Source organism: Muntiacus reevesi, chromosome 12 (assembly GCF_963930625.1).
Source record: "Muntiacus reevesi chromosome 12, mMunRee1.1, whole genome shotgun sequence".
NCBI classification, from domain to species: Eukaryota; Metazoa; Chordata; class Mammalia; order Artiodactyla; family Cervidae; genus Muntiacus; species Muntiacus reevesi.
The window spans coordinates 13,905,562-13,920,230 of NC_089260.1; the positions used below are offsets into that span (position 1 = coordinate 13,905,562).

At 38.2% G+C, this 14,669-nt stretch overlaps 1 protein-coding gene across 1 annotated transcript in view; it reads left to right on the plus strand.

The window, feature by feature from the left end:
* Positions 1 to 14,669, plus strand: part of CPQ (carboxypeptidase Q) — a 531,320-nt gene that overhangs the window by 343,941 nt on the left and 172,710 nt on the right. Inside the window, exon 5 of the mRNA XM_065902874.1 lies at positions 4,964 to 5,075. Coding sequence (XP_065758946.1) covers positions 4,964 to 5,075 — 112 coding nt within the window. The remainder of the gene's footprint in view (positions 1 to 4,963; positions 5,076 to 14,669) is intronic.

The following is a 14,669-nucleotide window of genomic DNA, read 5'->3' on the forward strand; positions in this document are numbered from 1 at the left end:
TCTTTTCCTTTCATATTTCTGTTCTTGTATTCATTTACAAATGTAGCTGTAGGTAATTTTAACTACTTTATAATATTCCACTGTGTGACTATACCATAGTTTATTCATGTCATTGTTGTTGGACTTTAGAGTTGGCTCTAGTTTGAGAGAAGGGTCCTGGAAGCAGGCGTATTTGCTTCCTGCTTCCCAGCAGCACCAGTCGCCATCTGCACCGCTGCATCACAAGGTGGGCCCTCGGGGCTTCTGCCAGGCTCTCAGTTTTTCCTATGAGCACCTAATGGAATCTTGTGGAAAAGATCTGGAAAATGGATACCTAGAGCCCTTATGTAGGAGGTCCCCACGGCTTCTAAACTCTCATGTTAACCACACTCACCCTTGAAGAGTTTGTCAACACTTCATTGTCTTCATTCCTGTTTTTATGCCTGTTATCTCTCCCTCTCCTCTTTGCTAAAGGAAGACTGTATCCCACCTCTCCTTTGATGAGCTCCTTATCCTCTGGAATTCAGTTCCTCTGACTGAATGACAATCTGAGACCTCTGATGGGCTTTTAAAAAGTTACGATTTTCGAGATTATCCAGATTTCTCTCATCATTAAGGTGGGGGCAAAATTCTCCAAGGCTGTCTGTGATTTAGGAGGAAGCAGACTGATTTTTCTTCCTCTTCTTGCCACCACCATTCTCTATCCCCTTTCTCTGCCTGATTTTTCTTTGTAACACTTGAAACTATCATTAATATTTATGTATTGCCCATCTCCCTCACGAGCACGTAAATTCCATTAAGGCAGAACATTTGTTTTATCCATTTCTATATCTCTGGCACTTAATAGACGCTCAATAAAAATTGTTGACTAAGCACAGGCAGGAAAACCCAAAGACCAGGACGTTTTCTCCAGTATTTCGCATCTGCCTGTTTTCATGAGAATATACTTCCTCTGATGTCCCTCTCTCCCTCGTCCTGCCATGTTTCTCATATGTCCCATTCCAGCTATATTCGTATTCATCTTTTGATCGAGCCAGTCTGTTTGCCTGCAGTATCTCCGTATGCCCTAATAACAGAGCAGTGGGGCCCGTCCCTGCGCTGCTGTCTGCCTACCCTGATTTACTGTGTCTTTGCTCTCAGCCCCACAGCTGGCCTGCAGGTGCTTCTGCACCCCTGCCCGTCTAACTCTTCATCCTGGCGGGCTGTCCTCCAGGGATCTCTGCCCTGCTGCAGAAGGCCCTCCCCGCTCCCACCCCGAGGCCAGTTCTTCGGTGGTCAGGACTAATGTGTGCCTCACAAAGAGCGAACTCTAGTTCAGAGCATTGCGGTTCCCATCCTGCCCTCGTTTGTTTTGTTGTGGCTGTTCTTGGCTCCTGCTGAAGGTTTTCATCATTTTTACTCATTACTGCATTTAGAAGAGACGGCGGTGAGAAGGACGTTGGAGGGCGTGGAACTGGTCAGTGCTCTGCTTGCCTCAGGGAGCAGCACAAAGAGGGGTCGATGGGTGGGCGCCTCCCTTCTCTGTTGATTCTAGGCCGTGTTATTGCTTGAGGGGGCCCCACTCCCGGCAACAGAACCAGAGCATTCTCCTATCTTTTATAAAGTGATCCTTTTTCAAAAAAATCTGGAGTGTACTGTGTCTCAGAGTTGTATGTTTTTGTTTTGTTTGCTTAAATCAGATCCAAATGTGTTACAACTGATGTTCATTTCTGCCTGACCCTGGCACAAGATGTAGTGACTTTGTTATGTTTTACTGGGTTATCCTTTGTGAGACTGCATTAAGGAATGCTAAACAGACACCACGTGTCTGACTGAGACCTCCTGCACTACCATTTTCCAGGTGTAGGTTGGAGCTTTTATGATTAGGAAAATTCAAGTTTGTTAAACATGTCACTGAATTTGAAGTCGTTTTTTGTCATCACCTAGTTTTTGAATCAGTTAATATTAAAATTACTGTCTCTTGATGATCTCCAGTATATTCTTTTCTGTAAGAAAAAAAAAAAAGTAAAACAAACTCTCATAATCCAAATGGTTTGTAATCATTCTTCCATATCACTATGAGATATGAATCCTTATCCTATGAGATAACATTTACTCCTCTATCATTCAAAACCACTTCCATCTTTGAACTATTAGTTTAAGTAATAATTCTGGATTGGAGAACAGAGATATTTCAGAAAACAGAAAGAAGTATGGTTGTAAAAACAACCTCAGTTATTCCAAAATCTGAAGGTTAAAACAATAGCTGCCTTGATTTACTGACTCATGTATTATCTGAGAAAAAGTTGATTAAAACAGATTTTGACGCTTTTTATTCACTGGAACTTGAACTTCATTGGGAAAATGGTTCTGAAGGGGTAAGCATGTTGACTAATTGGCTTGTTCATCCCACATGGGATTATACTACTTTCTGAACCAGAATTTCCTGCTATTGCAACATGTTTTTTTCTTTATTCTTTTTGTTTTTTTTTTTCCTTAGAAGCAATCCATTTGGGTTCATTACATGGCCATTTGTTAGTCTGGGGCATTGTACTTGTTTGTGACTACAGTGAAGTCATAGTAAGTCAGGACTGTCTGTAAACACGGAGTCAATGGGAGATCCTGCAGCTGCTCAGGGAAGGTGGCCGTGCTATGGGTTACTCTGACATTTGAAACCCCAAATCCTGCTTTCCCAAAGTCCTGGGGCACTTTCATGTTGATCATCAAGATTTGTTCAAGTTTGGTTTGCTTATTTACCGTATGCTGTTCATAGGATCAGACTGTTGAACTTGGTTTTTTAAGCTTTTTATTGAAGTGTAATATTCTCAGTATTGGGGGAAAGCAATGGCACCCCACTCCAGTACTCTTGCCTGGAAAATCCCATGGACGGAGGAGCCTGGTGGGCTGCAGTTCATGGGGTCGCTAAGAGTCAGACACGACTGAGTAGCTTCACTTTCACTTTTCACTTTCATGCATTGGAGAAGGAAATGGCAACCCTCTCCAGTGTTCTTGCCTGGAGAATCCCAGGGACGGGGGAGCCTGGTGGGCTGCCGTCTATGGGGTTGCACAGAGTCGGACACGACTGAAGCGACTTAGCAGCAGCAACAGCAGCATTCTCAGTATTGAAGTGTAAAATTCTCAAGCTGGAATCAAGATTGGTGGGAAAAAATGTCCACAGCCTCAGATATGTAGATGATACCACTCTAATGGCAAAAAGCAAAGAGGAACTAAAGAGCCTCTTGATGAGGGTGAAAGAGGAGAATGAAAAACTGACTTAAAACTCAGCATTCAACAAACTAAGATTGTGGCATCCAGTCCCATCACTTCATGGCAAACAGAAGGGGAAAAATGTGAAAGCAGTGACAGATTTTATTTTATTAGGCTCCAAAATCACCACAGACAGACTGCAGTCATGAAATTAAAGGTTCTTGCTCCTTGGAAGAAAAGCTATGAGAAACCTAGACAGTGTATTAAAAAGCAGGGACATCACTTTGTTGACAAAGGTCTGTATGGTCAAAGCTATGGTTTTTCCAAAGCTATGTTGTTTTTTTTTTTTTTTCGGTGGTTTTTCCACCAAAGCATCAATTCTTCGGTGCTCAGCTTTCTTTACAGTCCAACTCTCACATCTGTACATGACTACTGGAAAAACCATAGCCTTGACTAGATGGATTTGACTAGATATGGTTGACCAGACTAGTCAACCACAGACTTGACTAGTATTTATACCCACACTCAATATAGGAGAGTTCTAGTTATTCCACCTCCTCACTAATATTTTCTATCTTTTTCATTTTAGCTATTCCAGTGGCTATATACTGTGATTTAATATGTATTTCCTTGTTGATAATGAACCTGAGTGACTTTCATTAGTGATTTGTGTATCTGTCTTTGAGAATTGTCTGTTCAAGTTTTTTTTCCCATTTTTCTATCATTTTACTCTCCTTTTTGTTACTGTTTCATAGGGGTTCTTTATATAATCAGAATATGGGGTTTTGTTGAAAATGTTATATAAATATTTTCTCCTCTGTGGGTTGCCTTTTCACTCTTGTAATGGGATCTTTGGATGAACAAATATTCCTAATATTTTTAAAGTCCAGTTTTTTATTTTTTCATTTTATAGTTTGCACTTTTCTTATCCAATTTAAGAAATCTTTGAATACTCTAAGTTGACAAAACTGTCCTCTGCTTTCCAAAACATCTTTATTTAAATTTGTAATTCATCTGACTTGATATTCATATATTGTATAATCCAGAGATCAATACTTAATTTCCATGTAGATATCCAGTTAGCCCAGCATCATTTCACTTGGTTTTTAACTTGTTTAAAATATATCTATGAAATTTAGTTTTACTGAGATATTTTTATATTTTCCTAGAGATAATTATTAATGATTCTCAGAAACTAATTTAAGTCTATGATGGTGTAAAATTTATAATATAATCTATAAATTTGTTTAGCATGTAAATTGAGATATTTCTTAAAAGTTATTCTGTTTAATTAGACTCTAGTTTGTAATACCAGCATATTTATTCAACACTAGATGATTTATAATGCACAAACACAATAATTAAAAGCAAATTAATTGTTCTTGCTTTTTCATTTAAATTCAATTCAACACATGTTTGTTATTTGTCTGCTAGAATTTGGGACAACTGAGAATATAGTTGAAGTTTTGAGCTCTATTTGCATGTCATTTAGGTTTCAAGCCATATAATAAAGTTGTCAAACATTCATCAATAATAAATAATTCTTCTTTAGTATTCAAAATTATATTAATAGAGGTACAAGGTGAGAAGTTTTATTCCTATTAAGATGACCTTATACACCTTATGTAATGCCTCTATACCAAGTTTTCCATTAGCAATGACACAGTTCTTTTAAGAAGTAAAAATAGAAAAGAAAATATAAAGCTTCTTTTCTGTATTTGGAATGCCTCTGAATGCTTCTTCTTTGATGTCATTTCTGCTTGGTTTTTATTTTTTCTCTTTTTATTATTTGTTTTAGGTTGTACTGGTCAGTGGACATCTGGACAGCTGGGATGTCGGGCAGGGTGCCTTGGATGATGGTGGTGGAGCCTTTATATCATGGGAAGCCCTCTCGGTTATTAAAGATCTTGGTAAATATTTAGAGAGTAGTTAACCAATGTGTGAGGTTGTCAGTGGTGATGTTTAACTCAACACACAAAATGCTCAGCAGATTAGTTGCTGTGGAATGTACAAAGATTCTCCTGAGGTCTGTATGTTTTTTGTCAGTTGATTCCCAGAAAAGAACTAATTTGTCCCCTTAAAGAAAGAAATTTTTATTCAAGTGTCCACCAGACAGCCAAAGTATCAAATATAATCAGCCACTGGGGAAAAGGAACAAGCTAATAAAACTGCAGCAAATGCAACCACATCAGCTAGACACTATGTAAGGAAACCATAAACAAGTGGAAAGAAAAATCAGTAGCTCCCTCACTTCCTTTTCCTTGTTTAAAGACATCATCAAGCTGCTCAGAAAGCTTTGCTGCACTCATCTTTCCATATCCGAAGTCAAGGAGAACAAAGTAGGCCTGGAGGAATGATTCTTTTTGCCACAGTGAGGAATCCAAGATGAAAAACTGGACCTTGCCTGTTAACCTAGACATGGGGGAAGATAGATAGGCATACAAAGCTAGGACTAATTGTGGAAAGAGTTTTTTTTTTTGATGACCCTACTTGCAAAAAAAAACATACATTTCCTCTTTGTGTGCTGGTCAAGAGGTGGATTTTGGGTGATGTTAGAACTGGAGCCCATTATACAGAGTGAGGTGAGCCAGAAAGATAAAGAACATTACAGTATACTAACACATATATACGGAATTTAGAAAGATGGTAACGATGGCCCTATATGCAGGGCAGAAGAAGAGACGCAGAAGTACAGAAGAGACTTTTGAACTCTGTGGGAGAAGGTGAGGGTGGGATGTTTCGAAAGAACAGCATGTATATTATCTGTGGTGAAACAGACCACCAGCCCAGGTGGGAGGCATGAGTCAAGTGCTCGGGCCTGTTGGGCTGGGAAGATCCAGGGGAATCGGGTGGAGAGGGAGGTGGGATGGGGGACCGGGATGGGGAATACGTGTAACTCTATGGCTGATTCACATCAATGTATGACAAAACCCACTGAAAAATAAAAAAAAAAAATTAAAAAAAAAAAAATAAAGACAAAAAAAAAGAAATAAATCAAACAATCTGAAATGAGAACTCCATGTCTGAATCAGACCAGTGGTGGTGTGGGAAATGCTTCATCAGCAGAATGTTTCCTATTGTGACTGTGGAGTTTCAGATGCAATAGAGATCAGAGCACTCCCTTTGGTGAAGGCATTCCATTGCTTACTTAAATACCCATGTGTTTAGATCTAAGCTTTGCCTCTGACTTTTAATGAACCCTTCTAACCCTAAATCAGCTCTTTAAATGATTATCTTTTTTTTTTTTTGGACTGGAGTCCTGGTTTTTTTAAAATTAATTAATTTATTTTAATTGGAGGATAGTTATCTTACAATATTGTGATGGTTTTTGCCATACATCAATATGAATCGGCCACAGGTATGCTATTGTTCATCTTAACAATAGACTACTTAAATTGTCTTGGTTGGGGCAAATCTTTAGTGTATAATTTTGATTTTTGTCTTGTGTTTTAAAAATGGAAAAATGGAAAGGTGACTGTGCAATTTCTTTACTTCTAAATAGGCCAATGTCTAGCAACCCTGGCATTACTGCTGTTTGGGGCCGGATAATTGTTTTTTTTTTTAATTGAAATATAGTTTATTTACAATGTTGTACCAATCTCTGGTATACAGCAAAGTGACTCAGTTGTACGTATATGTGCCTTCTTCTTTTGTTTTCTTTTCCAATATGGTTTAATCACAGGTTTAATTATTTCATCGACTACAGTTCTCTGTGCTATACATTAGGACCTTGTTTTTTATGCATTATAAATTCAATGGTTTGCTCTGCTGTGAGGTCTGTCCTGTGCATTGGGATGTTTAGCTGCATTCCTCCTAGATGCCAGTAACACAACACCCAAGTCGTGACAGTGAAAAATGTCTCCAGACGTTGCCAAATGTCCCCCGGTGGGCTGTGGGGGAAAAGGGTGGCATGTAAAATTGCTCCACTAAAATAGACTAATTAAAGAACTCTAGGACACCTGAATACAAGGTCATTTAAAAAAAAAAAAAACAAACAAAAAACAAGCTAATTAGTAACTTTATATTGTATATACTTATACTTTAAACATCATTACCATACTAAGCACCTGCAGTGTGAAAGCATCCTGTAAAAGCTGAGCACACTTAGTACTCTCTGTTCTTAAGACCCTTAGAATATAACTGAAGACATGCATGTGCACCTACATTCATGGTTATCAATAAAGATATAATATCAAGTCTGCTTTTAGAATTGAGTAATGTTTGAAAGATAAATTGTTCAGCAAATAAAAACAGAAACACTCATTCCTTCAGAGAAGATCTGGGAAACTCTACATGTGAATTATTTCCTCTTCTTCCTTAAAAAAATATCCCTTTGGCTATCTCCCCTTAATTTCATTCCAGAATGAAGTGGGTTCGAGAGATGAGGCAGGCAACTATCAAAAATTTTCCTCTCCATAGGCACAGATATTTATTTTGGAAGTTAATTTTAATTCAGTGTCTTCCAATCAGCTTGACCAAAGGCACAATGGTAGTGTGAAAAGAGAACTAGACCCATCTCAATTAGATTTTTAGGTCACTCTGTGCCACAAATGACTTTTTTGGCCTGGGTCAGGTCATTTGAACTCTCTGGATTTATTTTTCTTCATCTCTCTTCAACTGTTAGCTTCCAGAATATTTTACCTGCTCTTGTTGTTGTGCAGTCACTCAGTCATGTCATTCTCGTTGTGACTCCATGGACTGCAGCACGTCAGTCTTTCCTTGTCCTTCACAATCTCCCGGAGTTTGCTCAGATTCATGTCCATTGAGTCAGTGATGCCACCCAACCACCTCATCCTCTGTCTCTCCTTTCTCCTTCTTCCCTCAATCTTTCCCAGCATCAGGATCTTTTCCAGTGAATCGACTTTTCCCATCAGGTGGCCAAAGTACTGGAGCTTTAGCATCTGTCCTCACAGTGAATATTCAGGGTTGATTTCCAATAGGATTGACTGGTTTAATCTTGCTGTCCAAGGGACTCTCAAAAGTCTTCTCCAGCACTACATTTTGAAAGCATCAATTCTTTAGGGCTCAGCCTTCTTTATGGTCCAACTCTTACATCTGTACATGACTACTGGAAATGGTATGGCTTTGACTGTATGGACCTTCATTAGCAAAGTGATGTCTCTGCTTTTTAATATGCTGTCTAGGTTTGTCATAACTTTTCTTCCAAGGAGCAAGCATCTTTTAATGTCATGGCCACAGTCGCCATCTACAGTGATTTTGGAACCCAAGACAATAAAGGCTGCATCTGTTTTCATTTTTCCCCATCTATTTGCCATGAAGTGATGGGACCAGATGCCATGATATTAATTTTTTGAATGTTGAATTTTAAACCAGCTTTTTCATTCTCCTCTTTCACCTTCATCAAGAGGCTCATCAGATCCTCTTCACTTTATGCCATTAGACTGTTATCATCTGCATATCTGAGGTTTTGATATTTCTCCCTGCATTCTTGATTCCTGCTTGTGATTCATCCAGCCCAGCATTTCACATGCTGTACTGTGCATATAAATTAAATAAGCAAGGTGACAATATATAGCCTTGATGTACTCCTTTCCTAATTTTAAACCAGTCCATTGTTTCATGGTAGATTCTAACAGTTGCTTCTTGACCTGCATACAGATTCCTCAGGAGACAGATAAGGTGATCTGGTATTCTCTTCTGTTTAACAATTTTGCCTAATTTGTTATGAGCCACACAATCAAAGGCTTTAGCTTAGTCAATGAAGCAGAATTAGATGTTTTTCTGGAATTCTCTTGCTTTTTCTTTGATCCAGTGGATGTTTGCAATTTGATCTCTGGTTCCTCTGCCTTTCTAAATCCACTGTTTATAATAGCCAGGACATGGAAGCAACCTAGATGCCCATCAGCAGACGAATGGATAAGGAAGCTGTGGTACATATACACCATGGAATATTACTCAGCCATTAAAAAGAATTCATTTGAATCAGTTCTAATGAGATGGATGAAACTGGAGCCCATTATACAGAGTGAAGTAAGCCAGAAAGATAAAGAACATTACAGCATACTAACACATATATATGGAATTTAGAAAGATGGTAACGATAACCCTATATGCAAAACAGAAAAAGAGACACAGATGTACAGAACAGACTTTTGGACTCTGTGGGAGAAGGCGAGGGTGGGATGTTTCAATAGAACAGCATTGAAACATGTATATTATCTATGGTAAAACAGATCACCAGCCCAGGTTGGATGCATGAGACAAGTGCTCGGGCCTGGTACACTGAGAAGATCCAGAGGGATCGGGTAGAGAGGGAGGTGGGAGGGGGGATCGGGATGGGGAATACATGTAACTCTATGGCTGATTCATGTCAATGTATGACAAAACCCATTACAATATTGTAAAGTAATTAGCCTCCAACGAATAAAAAATAAATGAAAAAAAAAATCCAGCTTGTACATCTGGAAGTTCTCAGTTCACGTACTGTTAAAGCCTAGCTTGAAGGATTTTGAGCATTACCTTGCTAGCATGTGAAATTAGCACAATTTTATGGTAGTTTGGACATTCTTTGGCATTGCCCTTCTTTGGGATTGGAATGAAAATTGACCTTTTCCTATGATTGCTGCTGAGTTTTCCAAATTTCCTGGCACAATGAGTGAAGCCCTTTCACAGCAGCAGCATCTTTTAGGATTGAAATAGTCCAGCTGGAATTTCATCACCTCCACTAGCTTTGTTTGTAGTAATACTTTCTAATGCCCACCTGACCTCACATACCAGGATGTCTGACTGTAGGTGAGTGACCACACCATCATGGTTATCTGGGTCATTAAGACCTTTTTTGTATAGTTCTTCTGTATATTCTTGCCACCTCTTCTTAATCTCTTCTGCTTCTGTTATGTCCATACCATTCCTGTCCTTTATTGTGCCCATCTTTACATGAAATGTTCCCTTGGTATGTCTAATTTTCTTGAAGAGATCTCTAATCTTTCCCATTCTCCTGTTTTCCTCTATCTCTTTGCATTGTACTCTTAAAAGGGCTTTCTTATCTCTCCTTGCTATTCTTTGGAACCCTAAATTCAGTTGGATATATCTTTCCTTTTCTCCTTTGCCTTTTGCTTCCCTTCTTTTCTCAGCTATTTGCGAGGCCTCCTCAGACAACCATTTTACCTTCTTGCTTTTCTCTTTCTTTGAAATGATTTTGGTCACTGCCCCTGTATAATGTTATGAACCTCCATCCAGAGTTCTTCAGGCACTCCATCAGATCTAATCCTTTGAATCTATTTGTCACTTCCACTATATAATTATAAGGGATTTGATTTTGGTCATGCCTGAATGGCCTAGTGGTTTACCGTACTTTCTTCAGTTTAAATCTGAATTTTGCAACAAGGAGCTCATGATCTGAGCCACAGTCAACTCCAGGTTTTGTTTTTGCTGACTGTATAGAGCTTCTCCATCTTCAGCTGCAAAGAATATAATCAATCTGATTTTGGTATTGACCATCTTATAATGTTCATGTGTAGAGTCATCCCTTGTGTAGTTGGAAGAGGGTGTTTGCTATGACAGTGTGTTCTTTTGGCAAAACTCTGTTAGCCTTTGTCCTACTTCATTTTGTACTCTAAGACCAAACTTGCTTGGTACTCCAGATATCTCATGACTTCCTACTTTTGCATTGCAGTCCACTATGATGAAAAGGACATCTTTTTTTGGTGTTAGTTATAGAAGGTCTTGTAAGTCTTCATAGAACTGTTCAACTTCAGCTTCTTTGGAATCAGTGGTGGGGGCATAGACTTGGATTACTGTGATGTTGAATAGTTTGCCTTGGAAGTGAACTGAGATCATACTGTTGTTTTTGAGATTGCACCCAAGTACTGCATTTCAGACTCTTCTGTTGAGTATGAGGGCTATTCTATTTCTTCTAAGGGATTCTTGCCCACAGCAGTAGACATAATGGTCATCTGAGTTAAATTTGCCCATTCCTATCCATTTTAGTTCACTGATTACTAAATTGTTGATGTTTACTCTTACCATCTCCTATTAGTGTCTTTTCTAGGCTTTGAATCTTACTTCTTTCATCATGGGACCCTAAATCACTGTTAATTGAGTTGAATTCAGTTGCATGAATAAATGCATGCAATGATGAATTGAGTTATCTTTCTCCAGCTTTGAAACTACACTGACTTCATTTGCTTTTGAAAGTAGTAGTAAGTCTCCTTCAATTCAGGACTTAACTCTTCTATAGATTTCTGAAAACTATGTAAACATATGAATACAACTCTAAAGAGTAACATTTCTTTTGAGTAGGTGTTAAGAGACAGCATGCTATACTGTTAAAACAGCACTATGAGGCCAGACTGCCTGGGTTCAAATCCCATCTCAGCAACTCACGAACATGTGGCCTTAAGTAAGTTACTTTCCCTATCTGTGCTTATTTTCTTATCTGTGAGATGGAAATAATAATAGTTCCTATCTCACAAGGTTGCTCTGAAAATTAAATAATCTGTTTATATAATGTACTTAAAACAGAGCCTAACCCATCCCCAAAACTCAATAAATTAACTTTTATTATTTAATAAGCATGATCTGACAGTACTGTATTTTTTACTTAAGGGATTTTTTTTTTGTCTTTAACTTCTCATCTGCTTAGTGATTGCTTTGCCTCCTAACTTAATATGTTAATTGTAACTCTAGGGCCAGATGCTATGATATCCCAAAATATCCTCTTCATTTACTGTTAAAGTCACCATCCATTGTATTATGGAAATCCACTGACCCCCGCCCTGTTTTCCACTTTCATACTAAATTTTCAACAGTCTAAATCTCTTCTGGTCGTTTCCTGCTTCCACTTTCTGCTTAAGTTGAATGCCCAGAATCCATACTATATCTCATACTCTGCAATTGCACCTACTGAGTCTTACTCTTTAATTTTAATATTAAAATTAGACTGTGGATTTGTTTGTAGATGCCTGTGTGTCTTAATATGAAGAACTAGGTCTAACATGTGACTGATGCCTTCTAGATGAAAATTACTGATTTACTTGAATAAGAGCTAGCACTTCGGGCTAGAGGCCAAGAAATGGGTTCATAATTATGTTACTTAATTACATTGAGTCCAGGCTATTTAGTTGGTGAAATATGAAAGCTTTATGGCAATCTGTTTTTCCAAGAAAAGTGAGACTTCTTTTGGCTGCTGTCCCTTGGACAATATGTCATGCAGAATGCATGTCAAAGTCCCTCAGTGGGGCTTGTTAATTTGAAGTGTTGGTCTAGCGGGACTTTCTGATATTTAGGCATATTGTTCTAAGATTCATTCTTCATGTCTCTTCTCCTTTATTCCCTTCTCTCACTACTTTTATAGATTCACTCTTTTGCCCAAGCCATCAGCTAAAACCAGATTCAATTAATCTAAGAGAAGAGATATTTGTACTTTGCAAATGTAATCAGTCATTTCTGAGTAACTGTCAACAGAAGGCTATTTGCTGTGAAATGCTATTGAATACTTTTTTTGTGTTTGTGGTTTACTGGACTTGAAACTTAATGTTTATTTGAAATGTCATTTCCTGGAATGTTCTGGTGTCAGTGGACAAAGCCTATGGCCAAAGAAGTTATGCTTCAAAATGTTCATTTGGCACTTGAATAATAGACCACCATCCATCCCCAAATTCTTCCAACTTTACCATTTTCCATTAAGTTAGAATTTTTAATTTTCAAGCCTAAACAAAGGGAAAAAATAGTTTACAGTACTACCTGGTTGTTGAAATGTTGGATATATGTGAAACATCTTTTTAGAGAAATTTTAACATGAGCATTTTGACTATAATTTTTATACAGTTTGAAGTCTGTGTGCTAGAAAATATTTTATTTATATTTCATTGAGTCAACAAATATTTACTATACTGATTGAACGTCAATGTGCCAGATACCTTGCAACAAAGAGAAATGAGACTCAATCCTTGAAGTCTTTGAAGTAAGAGAAACATTTAGTTTAAAAATTGCAATTAAATTGTTATAAACCCTTTAATTGAAATGTGTGCAAATTACTTCAGGCAGCTGGCAAAAGGGGGGACCAGCATGGCTTGTCTGGGTCAAGGCACCTTCACAAAGGTGGTATTTGAGCTTTCTTTCAAAAGATAAATAGAAGTTCCTGAAGCAAAGGAGGGCACAATGAAGGATTCCCAGCAGATTATAGAGCTTCCAGCACTGTGCATCATTAAAAATGAGGAGAAAACTGTTGACAGTTAACAGTTATGGGATTGTGGGGAGAAGGGAGGATTTGTAGAATTGCAAGAGGTGCTCTTTTTACCTCCTATACATATATACTGTTAGATTTTTGAGTAGTAAGGTTGTGTTACTTTATTAAGGAAAAAACCCTCAAAATTTAAAAAAAAAAAAAAATCTTGGTATTGCCATCGCTATAAATAGTCTGCTAACAAGAACTCCAAAAAAAAAAAAAAAAAAAGAACTCCAGAGCAGAGGTATGAAGTAGGAAGAATCACACGTGAGTCACCAAGACTTCGAGGCCCAGAAGTGTACACAGTCAAATGCATGCCAAGGCTTTGGTGTAGTTAGAGCTTTATGGAGTCATTTCTAATGCAGTGGGTTGCCTCTTAGAGATGGGGACCCATCCAGGAAAAGGGTTTTTATTCTCCCAGGCCCTGGTCAAGCCTCCCTTGGAAAAGCCTCAGGAAGTTCAATCCAGAATATCTGAGTTAGGGATACAAAAAACTTCCAAGAGAGGGAAACCTGAAGGGTTGAGCCAGAGACAGAGAAAGCCTAAAGCCAGCTCAGGACTAGCCGACATCTAGAAAGATGAGCCCATTGCAAAGAATCTTCTCTTACGGTCAAATAAGTTTGGGAAACTCCCTCTTCGTAATTTCATTATTCATTAAAACACACTTGTTGGGAGAATCTTCCATGACTCAAGTGTGCTTTGGAAGCATTGCTCTGGGCCGTTTCTGGTGTTGGCAGAAGTGCGGAAGAATCCAAGAATGCTTGCCGAGGTACAGTTCATGGAACGGAGTACAAATGGCCTTGGATTTATTTTCATTCTAGATTTTGTGGGCTGTCTTTGGGCTCTTGCATTTGCCAGAATATTGACAAGATATAACCATGTGAAGTTTCCTTAATTGGCATGGGAGAGATTATTCTTTTACTATACTTCTTGAAGAGCATTTGTACCCACCCAAGTGAAAACTTTACCCAATACATAACTTTATTTCTGCACTATCTGAGCCTGTTTTATTAAGATGAATGTAGTATTATTGGAAATCTTTGACATATGCTGAAGGCTCTCTCTGCCAGGTTTTTCTGTGGCCCCAAGTGCATTAGAATTTGGTAGGATTTATTTTTTCTAGGAGGAATTTTTATCTTAAAACATTCCACAAACTTCCCTCCTCCCATTTTAGATGCTGTTCCTCTGCAATTATTTTGTGAACACAATTATTTAGGAAACTTACAGCCCTGGGAAAGATTTCTTATTATACCTCAATCCCTTTAGGAAATAATATGTCTGCTTCTGGAACTGTCCAAGAAATTAACTTGGAAAA